Here is a 10,000-nt window from a genome sequence, read left to right on the forward strand (position 1 = left end):
CGAGGGCCCCTCACTGAGAGAATCTGATGAGCAGGATCAGCGCCAGGAAAAGAAGCCACATGTTCATACAGCCGCGGCTGATGCTCATGGAATATGCAGGTAACAAATGTCATTTGAGTCTCTCTCAGCAACCGCTCGTTGGACACAAAGTCTGACCAGCGATAGCCAGTGATTCTGCGAAGAGACCTGGAGCCAAAGGAATTAAGTCTCTGTCTCAAATCCCTGGTCAGAGTCTAAGTCTGACATCCATGGAGCAAGACTGGAAGCACCAAGGACCTGAAGACTCGGACTTTCTTCCTCATTCACAGGTACCGACAGTGCCACACCTCATGATCCATTGAATCCATAACTCCTCAGGCCTGAGCTAGATGTCTATTGACCTCTGGCTAACAGCAAGCAGAGACATAAATATCACTGCAAAAGTAAGCGAATCTCTCCGTGACCTCAACATCCTCACCACAAACAGGTACAGACAGGATAGCAGCATCCAAGATGTCATTGAAAGCCTGGATCATAGTTTTGGCGCAAGGAACCCATAATCCCAGTAGCTCCGGATTCTCAATCAGCACCTCGAGGGCCCCCAAAACGATATCCAGTCTCTGCAAATATCAATGCATCATCTGCGAAATAAAGGTCAGAGACCTTGACATTCCCAAACGATGCATCGCAGATTGATCTCTCCGACATACTCCCCAGAATAGAGTCCGTACAAGCACTGAAAAGTGTGGGGGCCAGTATACACCCCTGATGAACTCCAGTAACAACTGTAAATAAGTGGGAGATGGCATCACCACACCTCAAAGCACTCTCAGTACCAGGGTACAGTTCAGACATCAGATGGATCAGTTTTGGTGGCACCCCACGAAGACCAAGAATCCTCCAGAGGGCACCCCTTTCACTGAATCGAACACTTTGCAGAGATCAACATAGGCTGCAAGCAGCCCCTGCCAAAACTCTCGTCTGCATTCGGTGAGGACTGAAATGGCAAGGATACGTTCAATCACTGACCTCTTTGGTGTAAAGCCTGATTGCTCTGGGTGCTGGTGCTCAAGCAGATGGTGGTGAACTTTATCAAGAATTATCTGGGCAAAGACCTTGCCTGGCACTGAGAGCAGCGTCACCTCTCGGTAGTTGCATTCATGGCGATCACCCTTCCATTTCCAGAGAGGGACAAGGCCCCTCTGTCAGTCATTTCGGATGATGCCTGTTTTCCAGATAGAGCACAGAACTGCATGCAATGACATGAGTGCAGCATTTACATCAGCCTTGAGAAGTTCAGCATGGATGCCACAAATCCCAGGAGTTTTACCACATTTGATCAGGTTCACTACAGCCTATATTTCCACAAAGGAAGGTGGATCACAGTTGATTGGAGGGTCAGCAATAGGGAAAGTAACACCCCTGATGTCAAACTCAACAGCTGGTGGATCGGACTGGTGCAGCTGCTAAAAGCAACCAGCCCAGCAGGAATTCACTTCGGTCTCCTCTGTCAAAAGCCCACCACCCTCCGCTCTAACTGCAGTACACTGAGGGTTGGGCTTGGAGAAACGCAATGCATGCATTCCCCTGTAAGCAGGATGAGAATCACTTGACCACAGGTGACCCTCTCACAGATTCCTCGCACATTGGTCTCCTTGTCCACCCTCAGCGCATGTGCAGTTTCACGCCTCAACTCCCTGAACAGCTTTGCTCTGCCATTAAGCCTGGACCTGTGACTCTGGTCAATGGTATCCAGTGTCCCTTGAGAGACAAAATTATTTTTCACCCTTCAGTGAGTTTCAAGACATCCACCGGCAACATCAAGAATGGTGGTCTTGAAGGCACTCCACCACTATTCAGGATTCCCCAAAGCACCCAGCCCCCTAAATCCCCACTCAGCCTGTTCGCAAACCCCTCAACTACCCCCTCATCATTGAGCTTGTCAACATCCAGCCTAGGCTGGGATGGTGCCATTCTCCCAGATTTAAGCTGAAACTTCAGAGTTACTACCACAAGCCTGTGGTCAGTATTGAGGAACTGGGGACTCCAGTAGACCCTGCAGTTGTGGATCATCCTCCAGTGACCATCAACGAGCACATGGTCAATCTCCTTTGGCACACCACCAGCATTGGAATACCAAGTCCAGCGATGAGCCTGTGGGTGCTGAACCCCAAGTCGATGACTTCTTGCAAAATCAAGGAACTTAGTGCTATTCAGGTTCACAGTTCCAGACCTATGGGAACCAACTCATGTCTCGTAACCATCTCTATCACTTCCAGTCGATGCATTGAAATCCCCCAAGACGCGAAGAGTATCTCACCTGGGGGCACTGATTAACCACAGACTCGAGCGTGACATATAATGCATCCTTCATGGTGAGGGTGAGATCACTCGCCTCAGTCGGAGCATATACAGAGACTAGGGAAATGACACCCAAGGATTGACAAATCCTCAGTCTCGTAATACGCTCGTTGACCGGTGTTACCTCAATTATCATTGGAGTCAGCTTATTGGACACAGCTACAGCAACTCCTTGGGCATGGTAACCATCAGAATAACAAGACCAATCGTAGGTGTAACCACCCGCCATGATCTCCAAACCTCAGAGAATGCTGCAATAACGATTTTCAAACGCTTGAGCTCAGATGATAACAGAGACAGGTGATCATCCTCTCTTGGGGATAGGACATTCCAGGCACACACCTGAAGGGACCGGACCGCCTCAGGTTAACCCCAGGAGACCGCCGTCTGGTGATGACACCTAAGCACCACCCCAATGCACACTTCCGCAATCTGACCTAGCAAGGTTACCCTGTGGTTTTCCTCCTATCATCAAAGACTGGGGGTCCCAAAAACTTTGCCCCAATCCCTTCATCTGATGAACTGCCCTGCGGAGGGCAGCTGCACAGGATGTACTCCCACTGAGTGGGTTCTCAGATTTCTCTGCGTTTTTGTGTTTTGCGGAGTGAAGGGTTTTACGGTGACCGGAATGCAAATCCAGCCACCAACCTCCTAATAAGAGAAGTAACCCAACTGCAGGAGTATGTCAGCAGACAGTTGGGCACGAGATATGGATGGCCGTTGGTTCACAAGGAGCTCCTCCGCCCTTTGACAGGTTTTATTTTTAATCCTGCTGGGTGTCCATATCATTCACCCTCCTCAGCAGGAAACCTTGTGGGGGAGACGGTTTCGTCACCAACAACCCGACCATGAAACAGGTTTACGAAGTATCTGTAGCAAGTCACAGATCTAATCTAGCCTGATCTGACCTGACATTCATCCCAAAGAAATGACATTCAGCATTATGCTGTACAAATGAGCCCGATCGAGGGCAAAACAGGTCTGTTATTTTATCTGCTTGTGGCATTTTGAACCATTGCTGATAATGTTCGATTCATGCTGCAAGACGCCCCCTAGGCGTTGCAGTATAGTACAACATGATAATGACATTACAGTGTTGGAGCGTTTGGAGAACAGATTGGAGTAATTGTGTGTGCATGCAAACATCTAAATTTGATGTCTGTCTTTATTGTAGAAACTTTACTCACATGTTGTCAAGCATCACCCTTGACCGTTTTTCTTTTCTGTGCCCATTTTGTAAAGGAGTGCTGAGGTCAAGGGTTGCACAGCGATGTTCAGTGGGATGGAAACTCTTACGTTTACCAGGAGTAACTTCAGCCTGAAGTGAAGAGATAATGAAAAAGTGACTTTTCAAAACTTAAAAGACTGGAGTGTTGTTAAATGTATAACTGGAGCGAAGTCGATGGCACACCATCGCAAATCCCCAGGATTCTCAGCTGAAGTAAAGTTGAAAGAGGGCAAAAAGTTTCACCAGGAATGACCCCATATCAAATTTCGAGTTTAATGTTTTTTTTTCCCCGTTTTGGACCCTGCGATTCTAAATCTCGAACCTTGGGACATGAACCGGGGATCAAATCCAAAAAAAATCGTTATACATTTCATGCATCCCTCAACGTTGATTGCATATGCAAAGTTTCATTTTAAAAGTTTTTACAACTGTTGAGGAGGAGATAGCATGATGGGACCAATTACAATATCCCACGTTTTTTTTCAAAAAGCGTGGAGATAATAAAATATGGTTTGTCTATATGCCAATCAGCACTAATCCAGTGTGGCAAAATACGAAGGTCAGTCAATGAGTCATAACACTTTGAACAAGAAGGGCACTCGGTGGAACGCGTACGTCCACCACATAATGCCTGAGCCACAAGAACATATCGGGCCCAATACATTTTTGAAATATCATGCTATACTTTACTATATCGTTTTTAGCCATATCTCTCAATGGTGAAGAATCACTTTTTAAATTATCAGATCTGGATCCGGATTCGGATCTTCACCAAAATCGAATCAATTCTTCCTTGTCACACACCCAACATATCCAGCACACAAACAAACAAACAAACAAACAGACAAACAGACAAAAAGGGGTGAAAACATAACCTCCTCCACCTTCGGTGGCAGAGGTAAATATGAAAGTGAATAAGTGATGTTGAAAACTGAGCGTGGAAACTTAAACGTGGATTTCCTTATCGACTCAATTGCAATGCATACTCCTTAATGTTCTGCTCGATCATCGTTTCTTCCAAAGAATAAAAACAAAAACCTCCAAGCCTTTACCGTGCTGCCATTTCGTCTCCCACAACCGTTTGAAATAGGCACATCTTTCAGTGTTGACACAGTTCCTTGCACATTGCTCTGCTCTCGTTCCGGTCTTTTTAATGGCGCTTCAAATTTCCTGGATGGCAGAGGTTCTGCTTTTAAAGGTTGATACGTACTTGATCCTCTCCTTTCAACCTCAGCTTTGTGAGGCTTGGAATTGGGCTTTTGCTGAAGAAAGCTAGATGATGAAGTGGTTTTCCTCCATTTGTCCTTTTCACCAGCCAGCTTTGATGAATTACTGTAGAAATATCATTGTGCAATATTCAATACAACTGGCAGTTTCCACAAGTCGCACTTATTGTCATTCAAAAACAGTCTGCTCCGAAACAGCAAGAAGGAAAAAAGAAAAGCGTGATGTGAAAAACGTTCTACAAACGAGATTCTCACAATGGTCCAAGACAGTCACCAACGTTTTTTCAATTTTCGTGACCCAGTTATAAACTGTCAGCCCAGTGTTTCACAGGCAGGGTGACGGTGTGTGCCGTCTGTCAGATGGACGTTAAACTTGGCGTCCAACCTGTCGGCATTAGTGAGTGGATGTTAAAGATCCCACGGTGTCCATGAAGAGTCGGTGAACTATCGTCGTTGTCCTGGCCAAATGACATTCCTGCTCAAGCCTGCAGGCAGGCATCATTAAGCTACAGGGGACAATTCCTGCTATAACTGTAATCAACAGCACATCCACACCCCAGCAAATTATGCAACACAGCAGCCATGTGCTGCACACGAAAGGAAAATTCAGACGCTGCAACCAATCAGAATTAATTTTGACTCGACAAAACAACAATGCAAGCATATACTGTATATTCAACATTATCTAATATATAAAGCTCATTCTAACCATTCACTGACTCACTCACTCTCACTGATATTAATGTTTGGGACCTTCTGGGTGATGCAGAAAGCTGAAATTTTGCATGCCGACAGACATAGAAGCAGATACCCCGAAAAAAAAAATCAAAGAACCCTCGGAATGCGTCCTTAAATGAAAATATTCATAAATGAAAAAAACAAAATTAAAATAAATGCAGGTGAGCGACCTGAGACAATTGGAAAGCACGTTAATTTGGCATGCTGATGGACATCGAAGCCGATACACCAGGAAAAAAAAATCACAGAACCATTGGAAAGAAACCGTGAAATAAATATAAATTAATGAAACAAAAAATGAAAATAAATAAACGGAAAAAACAAATGCAGGTGAGAGACCCGAGACAATGGGGAAGCACAGTTCTTTCTTACTTACAATGTGCAAGTAATCCCGCTTGCAATTTATGAAGACAACTTAAGCAAGAGCGAAGTTGATGGTGCGTCATTGCAAATCCCCCCACTTCCCACCTAAAGCAAAGTTGAAAGATGGCAAAAAGTTCCATTAGGAATGACCCAATATCAAATTTTGAGTTATTTTTTTTTCTCTTTTGACCCTTGATGCCCTAAGTCCTTGAAGCTTTACCCGCCTACTGGATCATGAACCGGGGGTCAAATCCCAAAAAAGTAATATATTTAATGCGTCCCCCAATGTTGATTGCATGTACACAAAGTTTTATTTAAAAAGTGTTTTAAAATGTGCCTGTAATTGCATTTTTTGGTATTTAACCTTTTGACCCCACCCAGTGCCCCAGGGGCAGGGCCAAAAATTACATTGCTCTCGCCATGTGGTGCTATCATGTGGTGATCGTAACTCATAACTACGAAATTTGGTGAATTTCTCTGCAACCATTCAGGTGGAGAGAGCGCGATGGACTGACAGACAGACAGGAGCCTATTACAATATCTCCCATTTAAAAAAAAAAAGTGTGGGGATAATATACCTCGTAACATGGGGCTTGAGTTGCTCTGACATCAAAGCTTCTGAGAATATCTTTGCAACAATATGATTTGTTTGAACAAATTAAGAAAATCTTGCTTGTAAAAGTTTTATTTTGAATGATAATTTTTGGTTTGATCAAATGAGACTCAAGAGCACATTTAGTCATGTTATTTGGTGGTAGATGATAACTGGCTGCCATATTTGTACTCCACCTGCTGTGGTTAATACTCATTTGAAAATGAACACATGCATGTTCAAACACAGGAAGAAAGTAACAAGAACGATGCTATGCAGAGCACAATACTTGTGAAATCCAAATAAAAAATAGTTGTCATGGAAACAGCAATTTCGAAAATTTGACTTTTCAAGTGTTTTACATGAATGATTGTTATGCATGAAGAAATTTGGCTGATACAATTAATAACTGTGGCCTAATATGTGTTTTAAATGTTTTGGATGGCCATTTTGATCAAATATGTAACATATGTAAAATTTAAGCTGTATAAGTTTCAATTTGATGTCTTAAAAACGTTTTGAGATATGGCAATAATAAAATGACAAAAAGTCCTGTTTCATTAAAAAGCAGTGAAATTGTCGTCGTGGAAACCATTGACATGTCAAAATGGCTAATTCGATTGTTCTGATTTTTCGTGAATCAATTCAGTGACCCAATATGCAAATTCTGCTCAATTTTCAAGTCAATCGGATGGAAATTGACAATTTTAGAAATTTGACATTGAGGTCCAAACTTTTGAGCTTGACTGCATGAGAAAATGGCTGACCGGAAGTGATCGGCCAACCTCTGATTTTACAGCACTGGTCGAGTAGAATGCAGCGACACAAATTGGAAGTCTAAACAATGACTCTGTGCCAAATCAGGAAACATGACCTTTCTGTGACCTTGACCTTTTGCCCTCAAAACCAATAGGCTGCTAGATTTTGACTAGCTCTACTAGATTTGAACTACAAGTTGATTAAGTTTTGTGAAGATGGTGTAGAATTGCTACGTGGAGGCGAATGATACAGACAGACAAAGAAGCATAATCAGGAAGCTCATATACTTGCGAATCTTCAATTTCGCAAAAAATAATCAAACAAAAGGAAAAATAAAATAAAAATTGATGTAATATAAAACAGGTAATCAAAAGCAAATGTGTGCTTTCAAAACATTTTCTTCCCAAAGGGGAAGCCCCCCCCCCCACCGGGTGAAAAAGCAAAGAAAGAAGCAAGGTTGTCAAACAAAAATAATAATGAGGCGTTGCACGACAGAGGGTAAAGTACATTTCTATCACTTGTGCTTATCTTTTTAGATTATTTTGCAGGAATATGACTCAAGGATGGGATGAAGAGGTTTCAGGAAGGTCCAATCAATGAAATTTGAATAATGAGCAAATTATTTTTCAGATTTTAAGGAGAGCAATAACACCACATGAACATCCTCAAAGGTAGAGGTGTAAAAAAAATGGTTATAATTGCTTTTCAATGGCTAGTTATCCCCACGTTTTTTGAAAAAAAAAAAACGGTGGTGGGAGGGGGGGGGATATTGTAATCGGCTCTGTCTGTCTGTCCCTCAAGCAATCTCCTCCTCAACAGTGGGGCAGAAATTTACCAAACTTGGTGGTTATGATTACCACATGGTAAGAATGTGTGACACAAGAATGTGTGATGGCTTCCCCTTTTTGTCCCCACCCCTGGGAAAGGGTCAAAATGTCAAATACCAAAAAATGCAATTATGGGCAAATTTTAAAATATTTAAAATATTTTTAAATGAAACTTTGTATATGCAATCAACATTGGGAGATGTATGAAATATGTAACATTTTTTGGAGATTTGACTGCCGGTTAATGCCCCCAACGGATGGGAACTTGGGGTCAACGGGAGTCAAAATGGAGAAAAATTTTTTTAGCTCAAAATTTGATATTGAGTCATTCCTGGCAGTACTTTTTTTCCATCTTTAAACTTTGCTTTAGGTGGGAAGTGTGGGATTTGCGATGGTGCAACTTGCGATCGACTTCACTCAAGTATAGCTTTGCAATGTGAATGCCAGATGCGGTGGCAATACTGCTGGCCATTTACAATGCTTTAAAGCATTATTCTTATAAAAAAAAATTGTGAAATCTCAATAAGTCCAAGATCTACCTCTTTTTGTATGAAATGGAAATGTGGCTTGGTGAGCAAGCTGACTGTGAACGTGAGATTTTCTGGTTTTCAGTATCATCATTCCATCGAGATTTCTTCCTGTGTTCTTGTCTGTCTCGCACATTCTGTAACAGGCAAACAAATAAAGAATACTGAGGAAGAATCAAAAGCATCAGGGGAGAAGTTGGTGGCAGCCAATGTCAAAAGGCAAAGGTATAAAAAGATTATGGAGGCTCTGCTACTAATGTTCCACTTGATGAATTGCAGATCATAGCTAAGCAACACCACCAAAAAAATTTTTTATCACAATTTATTCCAGAAATAATACCCAAGTTAGATACATTATAATATTATGCAGTTGAGTGGAACCAGTTTTCAGTAAAAAGCCAATCCAATGAGAAGTTAAATCCCTATCAATAACTAAATAATGACAGATGTGAGTGCCCTATACCTGTCTACAATACATATGTGTATATATATATATATATATATATATATATATATATATATATATATATATATATATATATATATATATATATATCTTCTTCTTCCTCTTTCGGCTTGCTCCCGTTAGGGGTCGCCACAGCGGACCAACTGTCTCCATTTCGCTCTATCCTCCACATCTTCCATTGACACTCCAACCACCCGCATGTCCGCCCTCACCGCATCCATGAACCTCTTCTTTGGCCTTCCTCTTCTCCTCCTGCCTGGCGGCTCCATCTTCAACATCCTTCTCCCGATATACTCCGTTTCCCTCCTGTGCACATGTCCAAACCATCTCAATCTCGCCTCTCTCACTTTGTTTCCAAACCGTCCTACCTGCGCTGTCCCTCTAATACACTCATTTCTTATCCTATCCATCCTCGTCACTCCCAACGAGAATCGCAGCATCTTTAACTCTGCCACCTCCAGCTCTGCTTCCTGTCTTTTTGTTAGCGCCACCGCCTCCAAACCATACAACATAGCTGGTCTCACTACCGTCTTGTATACTTTCCCCTTCACTCTTGCAGCTACCCTTCTGTCACAAATCACTCCTGCAACTCTTCTCCACCCACTCCATCCTGCCTGCACTCTCTTTTTCACTTCTCTCCCACACTCTCCGTTACTTTGGACAGTTGATCCCAAGTATTTAAACCAATCCACCTTCCCCACCTCAACTCCTTGCAACTGCACCATACCACCACCACCCTCCCTCTCATTTACGCACATGTACTCCGTCTTACTCCTACTGACTAACATTCCCCTTCTCTCCAGTGCGTACCTCCACCTCTCAAGGCTCGATTCAGCCTGCTCCCTACTCTCCCTACAGATCATGATGTCATCCGCGAACATCATGGTCCATGGAGACTCCAGTCTGATCTCGTCCGTCAACCTGTCCATCACCA

At 42.9% G+C, this 10,000-nt stretch overlaps 1 protein-coding gene across 1 annotated transcript in view; it reads right to left on the reverse strand.

Annotated features, from left to right (window-relative positions):
- Positions 1–10,000, reverse strand: part of LOC147017910 (AF4/FMR2 family member 3-like) — a 188,528-nt gene that overhangs the window by 68,880 nt on the left and 109,648 nt on the right. Inside the window, exons 15-17 of the mRNA XM_085899923.1 lie at positions 8,613–8,737; positions 4,621–4,900; positions 3,528–3,658 (exon numbers count right to left, since the gene is read on the reverse strand). Coding sequence (XP_085756049.1) covers positions 3,528–3,658; positions 4,621–4,900; positions 8,613–8,737 — 536 coding nt within the window. The remainder of the gene's footprint in view (positions 1–3,527; positions 3,659–4,620; positions 4,901–8,612; positions 8,738–10,000) is intronic.

This window comes from Eptatretus burgeri, chromosome 10 (genome assembly GCF_056783735.1).
Source record: "Eptatretus burgeri isolate ZD-2024b chromosome 10, Ebu_testis_v1, whole genome shotgun sequence".
NCBI lineage: Eukaryota > Metazoa > Chordata > Myxini > Myxiniformes > Myxinidae > Eptatretus > Eptatretus burgeri.